The following is a 23,378-nucleotide window of genomic DNA, read 5'->3' on the forward strand; positions in this document are numbered from 1 at the left end:
TGTACAGAGAGGGTCTTGCTGTGTTGCCCAGGTTGGTCTCGAACTCCTGACCTCAAGTGATCCTCCTGCCTTGGCCTCCCAAAGTGCTGGGATTACAGGCGTGAGCCACTGTGCCTGGCTGAGTCCCCGTGTTTTATCCCATGTTTTCTAACAAAAATAAGAAACAATGACTGCTTGACAATGACAGCTAATTCCTCCTTTCTTTCCCATCTGGATGTGTTCACAACTTTCTATCATCCAAATTTAGACAAACTAAAAATAAAAACCTACACTTTGTGACCAAAGTCTTCCTTGATTAGCTGTTAACTGCTTTTCATTTGGACTCAGGAAGGCTAAAGACTAGGCCATGGGAGGAGTGACTTACTCTTTAGTCAAACAGCACTGATGCAGTTGTCAGCAATGCCCCTGTGACTGAGGAAAGTATTGGTTTACAAAGTTTTTAATATTTTATGGTACAATAACAGTGAATCATATTAAAATTCTGGTGTAGGCTGGGCGCAGTCGCTCACGCCTGTAATCCCAGCACTTTGGAAGGCATAGGTGGGTGGATCACCTGAGGTCAGGAGTTCAAGACCAGCCTGGCCAACCTGGTGAAACCCCATCTCTACTAAAAATACAAAATTAGCCAGGTGTGGTGGCGCATGCCTGTAATCCCAACTACTCAGGAGGCTGAGGCAGGGGAATCGCTTGAACCTCAAAGGTGGAGGTTGTAGTGAGCCAAGATCATGCCATTGCATTCCAGCCTCAGCAACAAGAGCAAAACTCCATCTCAAAAGATTCTGGTGTATTATTATTATGACCTGATATCATTCTAATATTAAGCTCTGTATTATTGCAGGTAAAAATAAAACTAGTTTTTGCCAAGTAAAATTTATACTTAATTCTGCATCACAAGAGTCTAATTCTTAGTGTTAAAATGAAGTTTTCTCTGAAAATATGTTTACCTTATACTTGATATGCTATCTAACAGAGAAAAATAGTTCTTTGGAAATACTCATCAAACAAAAACCTATAGCCTGTGCAAAATAACATCAAATGTACTGCTGAAAGATCAGTTTTGCATCAAAATGGTCCCTGACCATCACATTATAAAGCAATAGCAATAGACACAGAACATTTCATAATTCTTATCTAGGTTGGGCAGGAGTAGGAGGGAAGGTCTAGAAAAATCAGATACTCAAATTTCAGCACATAATTATTCAAATAAAATTTTAATGATTTCAGTTCCTGAAAATGTAGTGTCATTAAAGGTCATTTCCTGCTAAATTTCAGATTACAGATTTGTGGGCCATTCCTGAGCAGAAGCATCATATTCTACTAAATATTCAGCTTGTTAACTAAGGTAACCGACAGTATCATGGCAGGAGGTGAGAAGGAACAATGATCAGCTCATAGCTAAGAAAAGGGAAAAAAACAATAACCAAAGCAAAAAACAAAGCTACAGATATTAGTAAAATAATAATACAATCCCAAACATCCACCTCTTAAATTACCACAAAAATAATACCAATAAAGTTATAGCAAATACAGTCTTCACAGATTTGAGTAACTTTATTTGCATTTTATAGTGATTCTTAAGGCCTATATCCAATGAAACCATTTTAAAAGCTCTATGATGAGTGGAATTTTAGATGTCTATTACACTTTTCTTTTAAAAGAAAAATGCTTAAATTTCAGAATGAGCAAGATTCACTTTTGTAGGTAGAGGCCCTGCCTCTTCATGATCTTCAGTTTTAGATCTAACAACCACAAGAGAAGAAGCTGGGTATCTGTTTAGCTTTTGTTCATTCATAAACTCCAAGTCACCATAGATACTCAGCTTCTGCAAAAGAAAACCAATGTACATTAGTAGTCTGGATAATTAGGAACCTCTCCAAGTTAGTCTTTAAATAACAATTTAATTTATAAATAGTTGGTAAAAAAAAAAATTCTATAAACAACTTTAAGAAAGAAGAATGCTTTTTCTCAAAGTGTTGTAGATATGTGATTCAGCTCCCAATGGATGGCCAAAGAAAGCTGTTCCAAGTCTCAAGTTAAAAATCCTCAGGAGTATAACAATTGGGTATCAAGAAAAACAGCTACGGATGCCTTAAGTGATCAAGTCCTTCAACATCTTAGCTCTCCTACCAAGTGGTAAAATAATTTGGTGCAAGTTTTTCTGCTCCTAAATGTTTTAGCTTAACATGTATGGAAAATGATAGATGCTATTTGAAAAGGCTGCGAGAACAAAGAATATGCATGAAATGCTCTCACACTGATAGAAGAGTCTTCGTAAATATATAAAGTTCCTTAATTGTTACTACCATATACAAGAAGATACTAAAAGAATGAAAGCATAAAACAGAATCACTGCCAATGTCATAAAACTCACTGGAGAATAATAGTAATATCTAACATCTTTTGAGAGTAGGTAGACTTAGATATATGTATGAATGTCTCTTTTTTTTTTTTTTTTTTTTTTTTTTTTTTTTTTAAAGAGACAGGGTCTTGCTCTGTTACCCAGGCTGGAGTGCAGTGGTGTGATCATAGCTCACTACTAGGCCTTGAACTCCTGGGCTCAAGTGATTCTCCTGCCTCAGCCTCCTGAGTAGCTAAGACTATAGGCATGCACCACCATGCCCAGCTAACTTTTCTTTTTTCTTTCTTTCTTTTTTTAAATGATGGGGTCTTGCTATGTTGCCTAGGCTGGTCTCAGACTCCTGGCCTCAAGTGATCCTCCTACCTTGGCCTCCCAAAGTGTTGGGATACATGTGTGAGCCACCACACCTGTCCATATGTATCTCTTAAAGGCAGAAAAGCAAAGTGAAAAGTCTCCACTAAGAAATGGCATGGGCCGGGTGCGGTGGCTCATGCCTGTAATCCCAGCACTTTGGGAGGCTGAGGCGGGCGGATCACTTCAGGTCAGGAGCTCAAGACCAGCCTGGCCAACATGGTGAAACCCGGTCTCCACCAAAAATACAAAAAATTAGCCAGGCATGGTGGTACATGCCTGCAATTCCAGCTACTCAGGAGGTTGAGGCACGAGAATCACTTGAGCCCGGGAGGCAGAGATTGCAGTGGGCTGAGATCGCGCCACTGCCCTCCAGCCTGGGGGACAGAGTGAGACTCTGTTTCAAAAAAAAAAGAAAAAAAGAAATGGTATAGATTCTGTTGTTAATCTACTCATACGGCAACAAATCCCTGTATCCAAAAGTTAGAAACTGAAGTGCTGATATCACTGGCAGGACAACTGACTAGATTATAAAGCAAGAACTACACAGAAGTACCCGATACTGGAAAGGTGTTTTTAAAAGACGCTGAATAAAGAGCACCTTCAAGAGTTTATCAAAAGTGATACATGCTATCCTGGCTGGGTGTGGTGGCTCAAGCCTGTAATCCCAGCACTTTGGGAGGTTGAGGAAGGCGGATCACCTGAGGTCAGGAGTTCCAGACCAGTCTGGCCAACATGGTGAAACCCCATCTCTACTAAAAATACAAAAATTAGCTGGGCGTGGTGGTGTGTGCCTGTAGTCCCAGCTACTAGGGAGGCCGAGGAAGGAGAATTGCTTGAACCCAAGAGGCAGAGGTTTGCAGTAAGCCGAGATCGCACCACTGCACTCTAGCCTGGGTGACAGAGCGAGACGCCATCTCAAAAAAAAAAAAAAAAGTGATAAAGTGATACATGCTCTAACATGATGAACCTTGAAAATATGCTTAGTCAAAGAGGCCAGTCACAAGAGACTACATATTGGCTATCTAGGGCTGGAGGGTGAGATGGAGGTGGGGGTGGTGCAGCTGCTGCTGCTTGGGAGAAAATGGGGAGCAATTACTAAGAGTATAGATTTTCTTCCTGGGCTGATGAAAATGTTCTAAAAGTGATTGTCACGATAGTTGCTTACTCACACATGTTTCAGATGTGTTCTACTGGACTGTTGCCTCAGGGGAACAACTACCCTGCAAGGAGGTGCCCCAGTACCTTAAGCTTTTCCAGTAAGAGAGTAGCTTTAAGACAAGTTCAGGCCAGGCGCAGTGGCTCAACGCCTGTAATCCCAGCACTTTGGGAGGCCAAGGCAGGTGAATCACTTGAGGTCAGGAGTTCGAGACCAACCTGGCCAACATGGTGAAACCCCATCTCTACTAAAAATACAAAAATAAGCTGGGTGTTGTGGTGTGCGCTTGTAGTCCCAGCTACTCGGCAGGCTGAGACACGAGAATCGCTTGAACCCAAGAGGTGGAGATTGCAGTGAGCTGAGATCGTGCCATTGCACTCCAGCCTCAGCGACAGAGCGAGACCCAGTCTAAAAAAAAAAAAGTTCAGTGGTTGATGGGTTGGACATGGATCTGATATAGCAGGCCTCCTTAAAACTCAGAATTCACATGTGACCATTGGCCCTGGGGCACTGTGAAAGAAAAATGTTCACAACAACTCTACCTAACAACATTTAAAGATCTTGAAGCAGCAACCAGGAACTGTTTGATTTTATACATCAACATGAAAGAAGCCACTGAAGGGAGGAAGGAGACTGAGGAGATGTTGGTTAAAGGACACAACATTTCAGTTAGATGGGAAGAATATGAAGACACATGAAAATACTTTGTAAATTTTAAAGACTATATACATGTTAGTTATCAACATTATCCTGTCCCAGTTTCTAGGTACCTACATCAATTATATCACCTTAATAAAAATATTAAGTGTAATATTATCTTAATCATTTTTCATGTGCAAATCATATATTTAAACATCTTTATAGTCTATTAGGATAAGACAGTTGTTCAAGCACCATGTTAGGCACATGTCAATGGCTTATTATTAGATTCTAATCTCTGTCTTTTCTCTCTTTTTCTATGGTACTTTGGAGGCATAAGAAAACTAAAGCTTATTTCAGTTGGATTAGATGTTGACAGCCATTATTATTCTATATTTAGTTATATAAATACTTTGCTGTTCTTGAAAGCTAAGTTGAATAATCAAATTACAGCCTTTCCCCCAAACAAAAATCCTTTACCTTAACAGTTATATTTTTTGGGCCAGTTAAATTTTAATTACCAAGGAAGTCACAATGTCTTCCATCTCTTGTGGGGTTAGACACCAGAATATGTTAACAACTCAAAATCAAACACTCTAGCATTTTTCTTTTCTTTTCTTTTCTTTTCTTTTGAGACTCAGGGTCTTATTCTGTCACCAGGCTGGAGTACAGTGGCACAATCTTGGCTCACTGCAGCCTCAACCTCCTGGGCTCAAGTGATCCTCCCACCTCAGCCTCCTGAGTAGCTGGGATCACGGGCACGCGTCACCATGCCCAGATAATTTTTATAATTTTTCGTAGAGACAGGATCTCATCATGTTGCCCAGGCTGGTCTCAAATTCTTGAGCTCAAGTGATCCTCCTGCCTAGGCTTCCCAAAGTGCTGGGATTAGAGGCATGAGCACCACACCTGGCCAAGCCTTGCTGCTTCTAAAGCAGCACTGCTCCTTAATATTGTGGTAATTAATTTATTACCACAATATTAAGTGGTTCTACAAGTCTTCTCTCCGGCTGGGTATGGTGGCTCATGCCTGTAATCCCAACACTTTGGTGGGCAGGTCACTTGAGATCAGGAGTTGCAGACCAGCCTGGTCAATATGGTGAAACTCCATTTCTACTGAAAATACGAAAATTAGCTGGGCATGGTGGCACGTGCCTGTAGTCCCAGCTACTTGGGAGGCTGAGGAGGAATCATTTGAACCTAGGAAGCAGAGGTTGCAGTGAGCCAAGATCCTGGCCACTGCACTCTAGCCTGGGCGACAGATGAGACTCTGCCTCAAAAAAAAAAAAAAAAAAAGTCTTCTTTCCCATATATTCCCTAGAAACTGATGTCAACAGGTCTTTTCAGTCTTAGAGAGTCAGAAAGAGACACTTTACTCAAGCCAGTCAACATATATGTCACCACGGTAGTCAGCATCACAGAAAGCTGGGAACAACAATTCTTGCACTGCAAACCTGTAATTTTTATGTGTGCCAACCTCTACCACATTAAAACCACCACACCTTCTCTCTTTCTATTAGTAGAGAGGCCTTGTTTTTCCAGCTAAACAAATAAGGTGTTTAAAATGATATATCACAGGGCTCAGTCTTCAAATGGTCTAAGGGTTAGAATTAAATTTACCTCAGAGGGAACATACTGCTCCACAGCTGTAGCAACAGTTGCACAACAAATCCAAAGCAATACCATCACCGAAAGGACAAGAGTTGTAGTTAAAATCCACCCAGAGTTACTGGAAAAAAAAAATAAACAATTAGTTATATTAAAATTTTATAAAAAACAGGAAATTCTTAATTAGTCAACCTTATGTACTTAGCTCAACAGTACAATTAAAACTTTGTTGGTTATCTTTGAAACTATTAAAAAACATAGAAGGAAATAGTATACTAATAGCTATTACATTAGGTTGGCATAAAGTCTTTTTCCTCCACTTCTAATGTTTCTGTAACATGGCTATATCACTTTTGTAATAATAATAAAATCAGATATACTTGACTTTCTGCTAAATATATAAGGCAAGTGAGAGTGTTCCGTAAATTGTACACTGTTGTACAAATGTCATATATTATTTTGCAAGTTATTATGATACTTGCTTTAAGAAAACCAATATACCAAAAAGTTAAGGTATAGAATAGGTAAATTTAAAATGATCATTTGTTTTATAAAATAATTCACAACAGGCTTCCAGAAGTCAGTTTCCCTAGAATACTTTACATATTCAATTTGCCATAATTTACTTATACTTCAATTTAAAAGAGCACAGCTATTATAAGGCATTCTGTAACCATTACAGCATATCTCAGTAAAGAGATAGTTATATTTTCCTTATAATTAAAATATGTTAAGATAGAAGGCCAGTTATGAGAATCAGCAATTAGAGATTTTTTATTTATTTTTATTTATTTTGAATTTTTATAGAGACAAGCTCTCACTATATTGCCCAGGATGGCCTTGAACTCATGGGCACAAGCCATTCTCCCACCTGGAGTTTTTTTCATAATTGACCTATTAAGATTCAAAGAATAGGAAAAAGTCAAGCCATTTTTAAATAATTAAAAGTCTAACTCTGACAAACTGTGTAATACAGATAGTCCCTAATTTTCACACCTCTGCTCATCCAACACTGCCTAGTAAGAGATCTATACTCACCACCCGAACCACTCACTTGATAGTTTGCCACGACTTGAACATGCAGTAAGCACAATCATTGTTTGTCTGTCAGCAGAAGAGGTGGACTTTGGAGAATGTATTGTATCTAAAAGCAGGGAACTCCCATATGATTCTTTAAGTATCCAATTTAGAAAGATAATAGAGTAAAATATGTTTTTAATGAAAAAATACCCACTTTCCTCTCCATGTTCCAGCCCTAAGTAGCCTGAGTACTAAGGAATTTACCACAAAATGAGGATATATTTGATATCTAGATTCCAGTAGCAACTCCCTAGGCCAGAAAACTGGGGCTCATCCCTTCAATCTCCACAACAAAACAATGACTAGATCCTACAGATTTTCAACTATCTCCATTATCTCCAGTTCTTGTGTACTGCCCTAATCCAGGACTCATAATTTCTTCCCTGATTTACCAAAGTTCTCCAACCTGGTCCTCTAATCCATCCTTCACATAGAAGCCTCTTCTTGACACTTATGTTCCTGCTTCTCTCTATTCCTGTTTTCCCAGTTTAGTCAAATTTCTGACTCTCCTAATCCTCCATATATAGTAATGTACCCTATACACATTGAGCAGGAGGCCAATATATCTGAAAAAAATTTTTTAAGTAAATCTTCTGCTACAACTAGCAAAAATTTCTACTCATCACTTAAGATACTTCTATCTCACCTGTCAATCCTCCCCTGGAAACCTCCAGTAGACTTAAATACAGTCCTTTTATGCTGTGTATGAGACATGTGTAGGACTGTGTGTGTGTACAGCAATCATTATTGTCCATGTCTGTTTAGATCTGAGAACTCTTGACATTTTACTAGGTCTCAACTCCCTAGCACAGTGCCTGGCTCCTCAAAAAGAAATGCAAGTGAAGAAAGAGTGACCTCAATTTCCATTCTGGAGACAAGGGTGTCTCTTTAACAGCTACGACCAGATTCCAATAACTGGCTGAGTGATTCTGTATCTAATCATGGAAAAATCACGACACTTTAGGAAGTAAACAGCTACAGCAGAATAAGATGAGCAGAAGATGTACAATTAGAAAAATTAGGTTTGAATTCTAACATAGTGACTGTATAACCTTGCGAGGAGTCAATTCACCTCTCTAAATCACCACCTACTTATCACAGGGTATTGTTCTAAAAGTCCAATGGGATCACTGAAGGGGAAAAAGCATTTAAAAAAAGAACACTTGAAAAAATAATAAAATTTGAGACAGTCTTGCTGTATCACTCGGGCAGTGCAGTGGCAAGATCACAGCTCACTGCAGCCTTGACCTCCTGGGTTCAAGTGATTCTCCCACCTCAGCCTCTTGACAGCTGGGACTACAGGTGTGTGCCACCATGTCCAGCTAATTTTTTTATTTTTTGTAGAGATGGATGGGGTCTCACTATGTTACCCAAGCTGATCTTGAACTTCTGGGCTCAAGTGATCCTCCCACCTTGGTCTTCCGAAGTGCTGGGATTACACGCATGAGCCACCACACTCGGCCAAAAGAGTAATTTTTATCCAAATGTAGGATCCTATTATAATTTACATTTGGGCACAAAAACTTCTAAGAAATACATTTCTATAAACACATTATAAAGTTAGTTGTTTCACAAAATTACTTTTAAAGTGTTAGATTTAAAAAAACAACATAGAATATAATAAGAAAATGTTAAAGGTCAATAAATCACCAATAATATGCCAGGTAGTACAGTACTGAGAACTGTAACTTAAGATTAAATAATTATTTAGGTTTCACAGAACTATCAAACTGCAACAAACATCCTAAATACTGGAAAGAGAAAAACTGCCCTTTTTTGGACAAGCTCAAAACCAGGTTTAGAAATGAAAGAAGGATGAAATTTAAAGTTTAATCCTTGTTTACTCACATAGTCTTTAAACATTTTGCTTAGTAAAAAGTATTAATTTGTAAGGTCCACATAACTGTAATGATATATGATAAGACCTCTCAAGAAGCTGTTTCTGTAAGAAATTATGGGGAGCATGTGAAATTATGGGGGGCATGTGAAATTATGGGGGGCATGTGACTTGGACTACTGCAGTTTTATACTTGAGACAGAACAGTCCATTAGAATGAACACACTATAAAGCAGTAACTTGTTTACCACTCACTGAAATGCTTGACCTGGTATCTGACACAGAGTAGGTAATAGTCAATAAGTGACATGGCCCACTATCTTTCTCTTTTTCCTTTTTTTGTGGGGGGTGGGGAGGAGTAAAATGTGGGGGAGGGATCATATCTGAACTCCTTGGAGAAGAGGAAACATGCACACTTTGATAAAACCTGCCTCTCACCCTCATAAGGCTTGATATATTTTCCTAGGAGGACATATGGTACCCACTACTCTCACTTTCCCACTTTACCATTACCCTTAAAAACTCTTGGCACAGAGCTGATACTCCTTAGTATAGAATACAAAGCCCTTCTTAATCTAGAGTCTTTATCCAGCTCTTCTAGCCTCAAATCTGGCCATGCAGATAAAAACAAAAACAAAAATCTGATCCCTAAACCATTCAAACATACTATTTTATTATTTTATTTTAATTTAATTTAATTTTATTTTATTTTTTGAGACAGTCTCGCTCTGTTACCTAGGCTGGAGTGCTGTGGCGCGATCTCAGCTCACTGCAACCTCTGCCTTCCAGGTTCAAGCGATTCTCCTGCCTCATCCTCCTGAGTAGCTGGGATTACAAGCATGCACCACCACGCCCGGCTAATTTTTGTATTTTCAGTAGAGATGGGGTTTCACCATGTTGGCCAGGCTGGTCTTGAACTCCTGACCTCAGGTGATTCACCCACCTTGGCCTCCTAAAGTGCTGGGATTACAGGCATGAGCCACCGTGCCTGGCCTCAGACATATGTTAAATTAAAGCTTAATTTAAATGTGTGGAGGAGCACATTCAACATAAATCAAGAGATTCTAACAAGAAGAATGCTCTTGTACTGTGAAAAAAACTACCTGCCTGGGTTTTATTCAAGTAGTACGCCTACAACCTTTTAAACAAACTAAAATATCTAATGTACAACTTTGGAAAGGAACAAGTAAAAAGGTTTACTTTTGAGGTGCTAATTTTAAAATAATAAAAAGTAATGTATCTCTCTGATACAAGCCAGATTTTATGTTATACACATAATAAAGAGGAATACATACAGAGAAAGGCATCTTAAAAAGCCATCACTTTCTCCATCTTCAAGAAAATTCCTGTGCGCTTGTGAATTTCTCATTTGCAGATCTGCTGAAATAGTAAGGTATGAGTTTATTATATCCTATATCCCAAAAGCTAGTCTCACATGACTACTTCTAGATATACACACTTTACAGATATCCAATTGTTTTTGTTTGTGTCATCTGATACATTTTATAATGTGTACGAGTTTCTCTAGCACATCAAAATCAAATGAATATTCTATCACATTATGAGTTTCCTGTTTTATTTTCAAATTCTTATTGATGCTTTCTGCTTAATTACATGTGAGCTTGGATTTGGTTTATTCTAATCTAATTACAGTTGAAGACGGTCTTATGTTATGTGCTATCATTATCTACCCACTCCCACCCACCAAAATAATTAGAAGGCTAATTAAATCAGTATCTAAAATAAGGTATGAGGAAATTTCACAAGGTGACCTCTGCTTTAGCTTGATGTTTTATGTTCTTATGAGTAAAAATTCACTTCTAACATGGAAATAAAAATAGAATGGGGACTCACACTTTTGGCATTTTTCATTATTTGATCAATTTATTGGGAAATACCAGAATATTTGATTAGTTCATGCTCAAAAAACATCCTTTTAAGCAAACTAAATGTTTTTAGAATAGTGATTTTCAAAGTGTGGCCCCCAGGCCAGCAGCATCAGCAAAATCTGGAACTTGTGAGAAACACAAATTCTCAGATCTTCTCCCAGACCTAGTAAATTAGAAACTCTGGAGGCAGGGCCCAGCAATCTATGTTCGAACAGGCTCTCCAAACTCTAATACACATGAAAATTTGAGAACCACTGTTTTAGAAATTATCTGTTTATGTTCCATCAGTGTAAAAACAAACATGACCAACTCTACTACAACCAGATTTGACTGCTAATGTTTTTATCTAAGCTACTTAAAATAAAACTTACAGGACATTTTGCTTAGAGATGATTCTCTCAAATTTGTAGGCTCCTGCTCCAAATGTGGTGCATACTGGATTTCTGGCTTAGACTAAAATAATAATGAAAGCAATTAAGTCATTTGTACTTCTTTAGCTTTTTTCAGTAACAAGTTCTAAAACACATCATCTCTTTAAACATTTAAATTGAGAAAAAGTAACAGAAATACTGTATAAAAAATAAAACACATTAACCACAATATATTTTAATTGCACTTCCTAAACATCAGAGCCAGTGCCTTGCAAAGGAACAGATTTCTGGCAGATTTTTGTCCGTTTAACTTCCTAACAACTTTTTTTTTTTTTTTAAGGGAGAGAGGGACAAATCATGACATACTACATTAAATACTATATCTTGCAGAAATGAGTTCTAATTCTAGTTGATCAGGAGTAATTTATCAGACTGCCAAAACTTTTGGCTAAATACACATTATCTCTATTTCTTCTCATATGAAACATTCTATTCTTCCCTAAGTATGAGGAATCCATAAATTACAGCCAAACACTCCATACTTTTTACATCTTCTGTATAGTTCTGATCCTCTAGAATGGGGGTTTCTCCATCCCAGTTATGCTCGAAGTCACACAGACTTTAGAGAGACACAGAGCTAATCTCCTATCTAATGAGGAATGAATGAGGGCTTCACTCTGAGAGTCAACTTATGCCTTGATGTAAGTAGCTTTAGGACACAGAACTTGTTCATGAATTTAAAGAGAAAATTCCTGTGTTTTACTTATTACCAAATTAAGTAGAGGGGACCCAAGGTTCAGGGTAGTGCTAAAAATCACATACCAGCCATTCATTAAGCCACTTACTTAGCTACAGTACTTAAAAGGTTTACTTTATTACCTGAGAGGAAGACAGTGCCACAACATAAACTCTGTTGACTGGTAAATTTGAGGAATTCAACTACTGAATTAAAAGCATGGTAGGGTAGTATACGAGCCTTGGTGCTAAAGTGCCTTGGGTTTGAAGCTTAATTCTGTTACTTATTGGCCCTGCAACTGCAACAAGTTACTCTCACCTTCCTCATCAATAAAACAGGAATAATACAACCTCATAAAGTTGTTTGAAGATGCAAGATAATATATCTAGTACAATATAACCTCCAGGGAATAACAGTTATTATCACATGGTAAATGATGACATTACTTCTCTAGGCAAAATACTTCTTCAACAAGTTCTCTTATAAAAGTCATGAGTAAAAGCACTGTAAAAAACTAAAAATTATGTCATACTGCTTTTATCTGATATCCACATGTAATCATATATGGCCACTATTTATGTTCGAAGTATATTAATTATTATCTCTTATATTTAAAAATTTCATTTTATCAATTTAACCACCATAAAATTTAAAAGACTCAAGAGTTCTAGTTACATAAAAACTAATGGCCTTTAGATTAGGCTTCTAATGGGCAAAAGGAAGGGTAATCAAATTGATGTCCAATATTTTAATGTAGGGCCAAATAAGTAATTATTATTTGATGATAAATATTTGTAAGTGACTGAGTATGGTTCTATGCTGAAACACTCATTTAAGACATATACATTTACTGTTGTTGGTATTTAGATGAATCCATGAAGCTCAGCTGTCACCTGGAATATAACAATTTTTCCATCATCGGCTTGAAGATAAAAAGTCCATGAAGAGGTTATGAAGCTCTGTGCGGAGTCCATCATGTCACTCCAGAATGACCTCACCAGAGTTAGAGGAAAGAGTAGGTGCATTTTTGGCATCAGGGACATAAGCTAAAAATAAAATAAATAATGAGAAATATATTATTTTTATATATGTATATTCAAGAGAACAACGTAATCAAGATTACTCAAATCCTTATTGAGACAGGATACAAACAATTAAATACGTTTACCATAATCAATAGCACTAGAGTAAACTCGTAGTTATCTATGCAAATTATGGTAAAGCTTAAAAACCAAGGCTACTTTAACTTGCCACCAAACACACTTACTAGCTACCTGTCACCTCTATCAGAATAACAGGCTTTTGAATTAAGTCCAAAAATAAGAAGACTCTTACGATGTAATTAAATAAGGACCAGCAAGGCCTTAAGGGTAGAACGGGAAGGGACAAATCATATCATTCTCATCTTTAATGCTTTCATCAAGAATAAATCATGCTATAATGAACATCAATGGAAAAGAGGACGGAAAAAATCAATCAGAAGAATATATACATAAAATGGTAGACATCTGACAACACGGCAGGGTGAAGGGAGTATTTATGGGCTGAGTTTATGTAGTAAGCTACTGATAAGATTTTAATGGCCCAGTGCGGTGGCTCACACCGGTAATCCCAGCACTTTGGGAGGCTGAGGCAGGTGGATCATGAGGTCAAGAGATGGAGACCATCCTGGGCAACATGGTGAAACCCGATCTCTACTGAAAATACAAAAATTAGCTAGGCGTGGTGGCGCACGCCTGTAGTGCCAGCTACTCAGGAGGCTGAGGCAGGAGAATCCCTTAAACCGGGGAGGCGGAGGTTGCCGTGAGCCAAGATCACGCCACTGCACTCCAGCCTGGAGACAGAGCGAGACTCTTGTCTCAAAAAAAAAAAAAAAAAAAAAAGGATTTTGACAAATGATATCACCTTTCCTCCAATTCTGACTTCTTGCCTTCTTTAGCAGCACTGGGCCTCTCTAAAGCACAAGTGTGGGATGCCATTTACTAAACTCTAGGGATAGCTTTGGTTCTGCTTTGTTTCTTTTTTCATTTTTTTTTTTTTTTTTTTTTTTTTTGAGACAGTGTCTCGCTCTGTCACCCAGGCTGGAGTGCAGTGGTATCTATGGTAGCACTTGAGCCCAGAAGCTTGAGGCCAGCCTAGGTAATATAGTGAGATCCCCATCTCTAAAAAACATAAAAATAAAAAATGCATATACCTCTTAACTTAGCAATTCTAGCCCTATGATTTTATTCTACAGGTATACTCACAAATGTGCAAAATAGGTATCATTTGCAAAAGAAAAAGATTAGGAACAACCTACATGCTCACAAATAAGGGACTGCCTAAATAAATTATAATATATCTACACAGAATATTATGTAGTGGAAAAAAATTAGTAGAAGCTCTTTATGTATACTTGTATTTACAAAATATATGTGTACATGCTTGTATATGCGTAACATATCTGTGCATTAGTAACTGTGGCTACATTCATGAGGGAAAACTGAGTGGCTAAGAGACAGGGGTGGGAGACTTTTCACTATATGTATACTCTTTTTATCTTTTGAGTTTGTACATGTGACTATTTCCTGTGCAAAAATTAATAAAATTAAGAAACTTTTCCCAGTATGTCTGGAGAACAGAGTATGAAATTCCCTTGTCAGGAGTTTTAAGAGATGGCATTGGAGAAGTAATCAGGAGTAGGTTGTGATAAACAGTTTGGACTTAAATCTGTATGTAATTGGGAGCTACTGATTATATAAGACAGGAGAATGGCATGATGAAATTTAGAAAAAAAATCTGGACACAGTAAAGGATGGAGTTAGAAAGGGTTAAATTAGAAAAACAGTTTGGAAGTTAATTTAAAAATACAGACAAGAAATGATTATCTGAGTTAAGGCAAAGGCAACTGTCCAATGGGAGTTGGGATGGAGAAAAAGAACTCTGAAATAATTCCTCTGAGCCTTGGTTTTTTCATATGTAAAATGAGGATAATATCTTCACTGGAATGTGAGAAGAAACAAAATAAGATTATGAACGTAAGCATAACTTTTAATAGTAAAGCATTATACAAAAGCAATTATTCAACTGACTTTTCTATTTGCAAACTAATTTTGTTTGCTGAAAGCCAAATATAAAACATAACACTAAAATAGGATTAAGTGGGTGATAAACACTTCAAGCAATACAAGTCAGTGCCATCTAAGCAGGCTAGTTTGAAAGGCAGTATTGTTTCGTACTTGTTCTTGTCTCAGTTCAGCGAATGGCAGCTGATTCTGGCAACCAAGATGGCAAGCATATTGCTCATCAGATTGGGAATATGCTTCTGTACATGCTGTAAGAGAAAAATAGTTAAATTACAAGAAATAAAAGAGAAAGGGAAAGAGGAAAGAAAAGGATTTGGCATTTTATTTAAAAAATTCTTATAATTAAGAAAGATTTCATCAATGTGAATTTCCAAATTTGGTAATATAGTAGTAGGAAATGTATCTTTAACAGAACTCCATATTGTCTCCCTCCTACAAGTCAAATGTTTTAGATACAAATCTATTAATTATACACCCAGCCTCTGGCCACATGATGACATTCATGTAAGAGGATCCTTGTGTGGTGGAAAATGCACTGGATTGGCATCCTGAAGATGCCACTCAAAAAGGTTTAGTTCCATCATTTGTTGCTGTGTGTGACCTGGGCTGAGCAGTTTAACCTCTGACTCTTGATTTCTATATGTCTAAAACAGAAATACCACAACCTATTGCATAGGGTTGAATGAAATAATATATTTTAATGATTTATACAAATATAAGGTATTATTGTTAAGAACCAGATCACTCAGTTAAGAAGGGTATGCACATGGCAAAAGAAAAATAAAACAATCAGCCTAACATCTGAAAGTCTAAGAAAATTGAACTAGAAAATGTTCTACAGCAGATAATTCTAATGTTGAAATGGGTCTCTACCAGATATACTCGCATTTAGTTCATTAATTCCATTTCCTTCTTGTGATATAACATTTTACCACTATACTAATTTTATTTTTTCCCAACTCAGTAATGCATTTGTAATACACTTCTCAGAAGTGCTAGATAATAAACTGGACAGCATTATGCATATATAAAGATGATCAGTTAGGAGACTGGGCCACAAAAATACGGTTACGATATCAAAGAAGACTGTATGTGAGCCATGGCATAGTGATAGGGGAAAAGGTGCCTCCTTCTACACTAATAAACACTGTAATGAATGGAGAACATTCCATTATAGTTATTTAAAAAGTTAAACGTCAATTGTGTCCTGATTACAGGTTCCTTTTATTAAACATATTGCTTTCAGCAGAAAGAAAAGTGGTTTAACAGATGACAAAGCCTCTGGCTACTTATTTTAATGGCCTGACCAATGAAGAATACGTAATTAAATACTGAGTCAAAGGCCTGATTCAGTAAAAAACTTGGAGATAAGTCAATGAACTTATGATTGAAAGGTTTAGGAAAATTATACTATCTGTGAAAAGGTAGTAATGAATTGTGAGTAGGGTAATTATACTGCATTTGTCCGACAGAATGCTTGGTTAAACAAAGGTGTCCTATTCATAGCAGAAAATAAACACTGTCTCAACAAACAAATGAAATTTAAAGCCCATGAAATTTCTAGCAGCAGCTACTAAAACTCTCAGATCCATAATAATTACAATATGTTAGATGACTAGTTTCAACAGTGTGTTTGCCATTTCCTAAGGAAAATACTTCAAAAGCTTATCACAAAGAAAACAATGTTACATACAGCTGATGTCGTTAGCATAGCATCTTACCAGATTCACATTCCAATTTAGTTCGATTTAAGTCAATTCCATCATCCACAAACTGACAAATTGAAAACAGCCTGCAACCTCTCTGACATGCGTACAACTCCTCTTCCTAGGGAGTTCAAGAACAGGAAGGGTTACCAAAAAATAGTATTTTTTTTTCCTCATGGGAAAACAGGTTAGGAAGAAAGCAGTTAGTAAAGTTTATTACAAATTGTCTAATAAGTTTCATAACTGAAAGAAAAAAATGATAGGAGCCAGGTGATACTCAAGACCTTTGCCATATAGAGGCTTTAGTTCCTTATTTTAAAAGCGATACCAAGAAAAAAGCCTAGTAGGTAAAACCACCACCCTTTTTCCATTTTCTTTGGTTACAATCTGTGGGGGGAAAAAATTAAAAATAAAACTAATAGTGACAGGCCAGATGCAGTGGCTCACACCTGTAATCCCAGGGCTTTGGGAAGCTGAGGCGGGAGGACTGCTTGAGGCCAACAGTTTGAGGCCAGCCTGGACAATACAGCGAGACCCTGTCTGCACCAAAACAAACACACACACAAAAATAACTGGGTATAGTGGTGCGCACTTGTTGTCCTAGTACTCAGTAGGCTGAGGTGTGAGGTTTGAGCCCAGGAGTTTGAGGGTACAGTGAGCTATAATCACACCACTGCACTCCAGCTTGGGGTACAAAGTGGGACCCTGTTGCTTAAAAAACAACAACAAAAAACACAACGGTGATATAACTAGAACTTTAACAGCGATAGGAGTAAGCAAGTACCCTAGGACCAATGGCATACTTCTGTCACATCCATGTTTATATGAATCACCAGGCTTATCAGGAAAAGTATCAGACTAGCTTCACATGGCGAATAGTGACACGAGGGCCTGATAAAGTAAGGTATACATCTATAAAAATGTTTATATGAAGGGATTTTTTAAAACTGGGCTTACATTAAATGAAAACACGGGAGCAACAGTGTGGTGTATGGGAAAGGACACTGCGATCAGCCAGACCTAGATCAAACCTTTTGGGTGAGTGCATAAGTTATTTTACCTGTCTAAGAATCTCAGCTTTCTCATCAAAAAAGGAGAGAACAGCCATTATCTCCAAATTCCTCAATAATTTGGAAGCTATTTCCAGTACAGTGCCTAGGATGTAGAAGGTGCTTAATAAATGGTAATAGTGTTAATAGATTTTTAAAATAGGAAACAATTACAGGCATCAATGTATATGTGTGAAAGCTTAAGATAGGATGGACATCTAGTTCTTCATTACTGTAAAATATTAACTGCTTAATAAGACTAATGTCTTCCGCAGTTTTTCTTTGATAAAATAAAAGTATTTTTAAAAAGCTATTGCATATAGGGGAGCCCCCTCAACTTACTGTGTGATCCACTGTGTACAAACTGGCAGACACCTAATAAGGAAACAGCATGTGCATATACCAGTTAGCAACCAATGGAATACAAGGTATGTATTTCTTTCCAGCAAAAGGATTAGTAAAATTTATGCAGCAGCAACAATCCATCAAGAAGAAATGGCTGCAGTCTAATATTAAATATACTTTATCATACAACTTTGAAGGTAGCACACTTTTGGACCTCAGTTCCAGCTGCATTTATTGTTAAGATGAAATTGAAATAATTTTAACAATTAAGATAAATTTCATATCTGAGTAGCTTTTGCAGGCTTTGTAAAACAAAGAATTATTTTATGTCTTTGGAGCACCACATATTTCCTTATATTGCACAGAGGAAGCATAAGCTCATTAGTATGAGCTATACCACATGCCATTTCATTCTCAGATATGCTTTCCTTTAATAAGCCATCCAGTACCAATTTCAGAAAACCATATGGCATGGTGAAAAGAGTCTAGGTTTCAGGAATCAGCCCTGGTTTGAAGCTCAGACTTGCCACTTAATTCTGTACAACCTTTGGCAAGTTACTTAATCTAATTCCTCAGTTGTAAAATAAGGACAATACTCTTACATCAATCCTACTTACTATTCATTTATTTTCTACTGCCTGTATAATTGCAGAGTGTCAATCTTCACTATTAGGAGAATTATATGTTTATATCTACAATAGCATTACCATTATGTAGTACTATCTAATAGACAGACATATTTAATGAACATCCACAATGTGCCAGGCACTGTGTTAAGACTTAACAAATTATGAAACATCTGGTATGGAGCAGGCACTCAACTGGTAGCTATCAAGAATCATATCTTTATTCTAAGTATTTCATGTTACATATACAAAAATAATGATTTCAAGTAAATATTTCATGCCCTATGTATCCCAAATGACTGGCAAGCTTATATAACATGTATCTCCTCTGATTTAGGACACAATAAATGGTGCTGCCACTATATGAAATACTAGCTAAATTCATAATTAGAAGGTCCCTCAATGGTACTATTTAGGCCAGGCACCGTGGCTCATGCATGTAATCCCAACACTTTGAGAGGTCAAGACATAAGGATCCATTCAGCCCAGGAGTTTGAGACCAGCCTGGGCAACACAGCAAGACCCTGTTTCAATTAAATTAAAAAATAAATAAATAGAAGTTAAGTGATCAGCAAGGACAAACAGTAATCAAGGAGCTGGGAACAAAACCAGGTTTGTATGGTTCTAGAGACCACACTCCATTAAAAAATGACCAGCTAATTAGCTTTTTTATTAACATGATTTATGTCTCTTGTTTTTTCAACCGAGATAAATTATGCAATTGCACTTCTGTAGATAAAACATAGAATAATTTAAAAATAACTACTTACAAACAGGTATTCTATTTTCTTGCAACAAATAATTAGTTCTCAAAAAGTGTCATTAAAATGAGATTTCTTTTTTTTTTTTGAGATGCAGTCTGGCTCTGTCCCCCAGGCTGGGGTGCAGTGGCAATCTTGGCTCACTGCAACCTCTACCGCCCGGGTTCCAGCGGTTCTCCTGACTCAGCCTCCTGAGTAGCTGGGATTACAAGCATGCGCCATGCTCAGCTAATTTTTGTATTTTTAGTAGAGATGGGGTTTCACCATGTTTGGTCAGGCTGATCTTGAACTCCTGACCACCCATGATCCACTCGCCTCGGCCTCCCAAACTGCTGGAATTACAGGCATGAGCCACCGCGCCCAGCCTAAAACGAGATTTCTGTCTCGTTTTTCAAACTCTATGTGAGTTTGAAAATTCACCTAATTTCTTACAACACGCAATGCTTTTTCCTGGAGCACAAAGCACAGAGGAGAGCCAATAGAAATCAGTGACATAATTAAATATGTTTCTTTCTTTCTTTTTTTTTTTGATGCAGAGTTTCCCTCTTGTTGCCCAGGCTGGAGTGCAGTGGCGCCGGCTCACTGAAACCTCTGCCTCCTGGGTTCAGGCGCTTCTCCTGCCTCAGCCACCTGAGTAGCTGGGATTACAGGCACCCGCCACCACGCCTGGCTAATTTTTTTTTGTATTTTTAGTAGAGACAGGGTTTCACCATGTTGGCCAGGCTGGTCTTGAACTCCTGACCTGAGGTGATCCACCTGCCTCGGCTTCCCAAAGTGCTGGGATTACAGGAGTGAGTCACCGCGCCCGGCCTTTTTTTTTTTTTTTTTTTTTTTTGAGACAGGGTCTCACTCTCAGACTGGAGTGCACTGGCGACATTTCGGCTCACTGCGACCTGCACCTCCCAGGCTCAAGCAAGCCTCTCACCGAGTAGCTGGGACTACAGGTGCTCGTCTCCATGCCTGGCTAGTTTTGCATTTTTTTTTTTTTTCCAGAGACAGGGTCTTGCCATGTTGTCCAGGCTGGTCTCAATCTCCCGAGCTGAGGTGATCCACCCACCTCGGCCTCCCAAAGTGCTGGGATTACAGGCGTGAGCCATCACACCCGGCCGAATATGTTCAATGCAAGTTTATTAATAGGAGGCAGCACAGTGTAGCCAGTTTTAAGCTGAATTCCTACTCCACTATTTCTTGGGTATGTGACCTTAGGCAAGTCTCAATTTCCTTAATTTTAAAACCCTACTTTACAGGGTTGTTTTGAGAATTAGGGATAATGGTATGATAAATCTCCCATCACTCTGGCTAACAGTGGAGTCTATATAAATTTCAAGTCCAGGACCTATAGGGAGCCAGATGATTTGGAGTTCTTTGTGAGAAAAGCTTTAATAAATAAGTAAAAATAGTTTATAGATATAACACCAATTGTTAGAAAATAGTAGACATTATTAAAGTACCTACAAGTTCCAGGAAGGTATCATTTCAAATTATTTGATTATTCTCCCAACATTCTGGTTTATACTACAAAATTGCCAAGAAAATCTCAAAAAAGGAAACAAACCCTAGAACAATAGAAAGTAAGTCTCAGCCCAATTCCAGGCCAAATCAATATTAATGAGCTTCTTCATACAATCCTCTTAATGATGAGAAGTTTACAAGAGGTGAAGAAAAATAACGTGGTTTGAAGCAGTATTCGTTGATTTAAGTCTGAGGTTAAAATTTCTCACTTCTTTCTCGATTGTTACATAAATCTCTGGAAAAATTTAGTAGAGTCCCCTCTCCCACACTTTTTTTGAAAATTGATAATCTCCATTCAGTTTAAAATCCAGCCGTAACAAAATCTGAGAAGTGCCGGCACTTAGAACTTCTCATTTCAAAGACCTGAAAGCACTCGCTAATATGGAACATCCTAAGCTTCACTGGAACTGTCTCCGTAGCCACTCCAGTTTTAGAGAGCAAGGAGGTCCAGCCATAATGGTTAAGCAAATAGCATAGAGGAGACGAAGGAAAAACGAAGAGGAAACCACCAGCAACATCAACAAAAGCTCTCATAAAACAACGTGGGGGAGGGCATATACTCAAATCATACATGGGAAAGGTGTGGTGGGAATCATCAAGCAATTTAGAATGTTGAGTAAACAGAGTTCTTAGGCTGAAAAACCAACGTGACGAGGGTTAGGTATGTAATTAAAAGAAAGGGGGGAAGCATAAAGAGGAGGGCCATTCCTCTCCGTAAGCTGCGAACCCCCTCCTGTCCACAGTCTCATTTCTTTACCCACTCCACGAATTCCCCGTTTTCTGCACTGAGTGGTCAGTTTCTGGTAGGCAGACACCTCATTGCCTCTTCTCTAACCCAGTCTCTCTTGGAAGCGTATTGGACACAGTAACTCAACATAGGCAGACAGCATTCCTGGGCGTCTCGCTACTCCCTGAGCTGCCTTCGTGACGCTTTTTATACGACAGTGGAATCGTCTACTTGTCTGACTCCCCGAAGACTGCGCTCCTGGACCCGAGAGGCACTTAGTAAACAAGGGTTATGAATCAATCATTTGTGGACTCGCGTATCTGCGCCTCCCTTTCTACAACCCCCCCCCCTTACGCTCCTTAAGGGGAGGACCCCGCATTAATCATCCGTATCCTCCTCTACCCTCCTCCGAGTGCTCGACTCCCCTGCAGCCCGGCAAGCTCCCAGAGGAAAGGGATCGCGTCTTTCTCATCTTTGTGTCCCCCAGCCTATCAGAGGGTAGCGCAGGACAAACTTCCGGTAATGACAGCAGGAATGGGGTGCAGGCAGGATTAGGGAGGAAAACAGGAGCTACAGATGGGAGACAGCGGTTGAAGGGCCGATTTAACAGCCAGGTTGCCAGAGCTGACATAGGTGTGGGGAGCCGAGAAATGGGCTGCAAGGGAAGGGTCGCAGCCCGCTCCGGACGGGCCCTACCTTAGGGTAGGTGTGCAAGGGGTAGGTCAACTGACAGGCCCGGTGGCAAGACGCCGTATCACCCAAGACCGAGTCAAATGCTTCAGCCGAAGCGGTCCCCGAACCTCCGGCCAAGGCCATGGTCAGCAGCAGCAGTGGCGGGAGCCCCAGTTGGGTCCTCACCCAGAGGCTCCCCTTCGGCGCCGCCATCTTGTTCCCCTCTGTCACAGCAGCTCAGCTGGTTGCTGTTTTCTTGGAAGGGTTTCCTCCTCCTTCTGGGACCAGCCCCCTTCCCTGCCCCACCAACCGTTGCTTCCGCCTCCGCCGTCACTTCAGCTCCGCCCTGACCCGCCTGAAACTGCCACCTCTGGGACTACCAACTTCTCCTAGGCTGGCGTGAGGAGGGGAATTCAACCATCGCGAGCATTAGCGCGAAGCTGGGCCGCCTGACTTCTTCCCTTCGCGGCGCAGGCTGGGGCATATAGTTCTCCGTAGGCGGGAAGCGCACGGTGCTGTCGGGAAAGTTGGTCTCGAAAAACTACAGCCTCCTTCGGCGCGCCTTCCGCCCGCATTTCTTCGCGGTACATTCTGGGGAATGTGGTTCGCTGTGGCCCAGAGGCGCGAGGGCCGGCGGAGTTTCTTCAGAGGAACTACCGCCCTGGGAGGAAGCGTCCGTTTAGTTTCAACATAGACCAGTGGGCTTGGGAGCCTACGAGGTTGCAGTCTGGAGGGCTCCAACAGCAGCTGCCAGGGCTGCTTTTCCTGGTGGGTCTCACGTCAGACCGTTGTTGGGTGCCCCTACCCGGGCTCCTGAGTGGTGAGAACGAGGAGGATGGGGTTTCTCCTTGTTCGGGGATCCAGAGATTACAGCCGTGGGTAGGGT

General features: G+C 39.2%; 2 protein-coding genes across 9 annotated transcripts in view; one reads left to right on the forward strand and one right to left on the reverse strand.

The window, feature by feature from the left end:
- Positions 1 to 1,192: 1,192 nt before the first annotated feature.
- TMEM59 (transmembrane protein 59) lies at positions 1,193 to 22,928 on the reverse strand. 6 transcript variants are annotated; one of them, XM_055235314.2, is made up of 9 exons: positions 22,517 to 22,772; positions 18,192 to 18,224; positions 16,816 to 16,921; positions 15,248 to 15,342; positions 12,923 to 13,075; positions 11,294 to 11,375; positions 10,329 to 10,410; positions 6,129 to 6,237; positions 1,193 to 1,822 (listed from the first exon to the last, which is right to left on the reverse strand). In XM_055235314.2, the coding sequence occupies exons 1-9, from the start codon at positions 22,703 to 22,705 to the stop codon at positions 1,667 to 1,669; spliced, it is 1,005 nt and encodes a 334-aa protein (XP_055091289.1). In that variant the 5' UTR covers positions 22,706 to 22,772; the 3' UTR covers positions 1,193 to 1,666. The 6 variants fall into 6 exon arrangements, with proteins under 6 accessions (XP_055091289.1, XP_055091288.1, XP_055091292.1 ...); XM_055235313.2 differs by having other exon boundaries at positions 10,329 to 10,413; positions 22,517 to 22,705; XM_055235317.2 differs by lacking the exon at positions 18,192 to 18,224 and having other exon boundaries at positions 22,517 to 22,928.
- TCEANC2 (transcription elongation factor A N-terminal and central domain containing 2) overlaps positions 22,743 to 23,378 on the forward strand; it is a 56,093-nt gene continuing 55,457 nt past the window's right edge. For 2 of the 3 annotated variants that reach the window (XM_063613210.1, XM_063613211.1), the window contains exon 1: positions 23,083 to 23,260. The gene's annotated coding sequence lies outside the window, so the exon portion shown is untranslated. Of the gene's footprint in view, positions 23,261 to 23,378 lie in introns of all 3 variants that reach the window. The other variant, XM_055235320.2, reaches the window with a different exon arrangement.

Source organism: Symphalangus syndactylus, chromosome 19 (genome assembly GCF_028878055.3).
Source record: "Symphalangus syndactylus isolate Jambi chromosome 19, NHGRI_mSymSyn1-v2.1_pri, whole genome shotgun sequence".
Lineage (NCBI taxonomy): Eukaryota > Metazoa > Chordata > Mammalia > Primates > Hylobatidae > Symphalangus > Symphalangus syndactylus.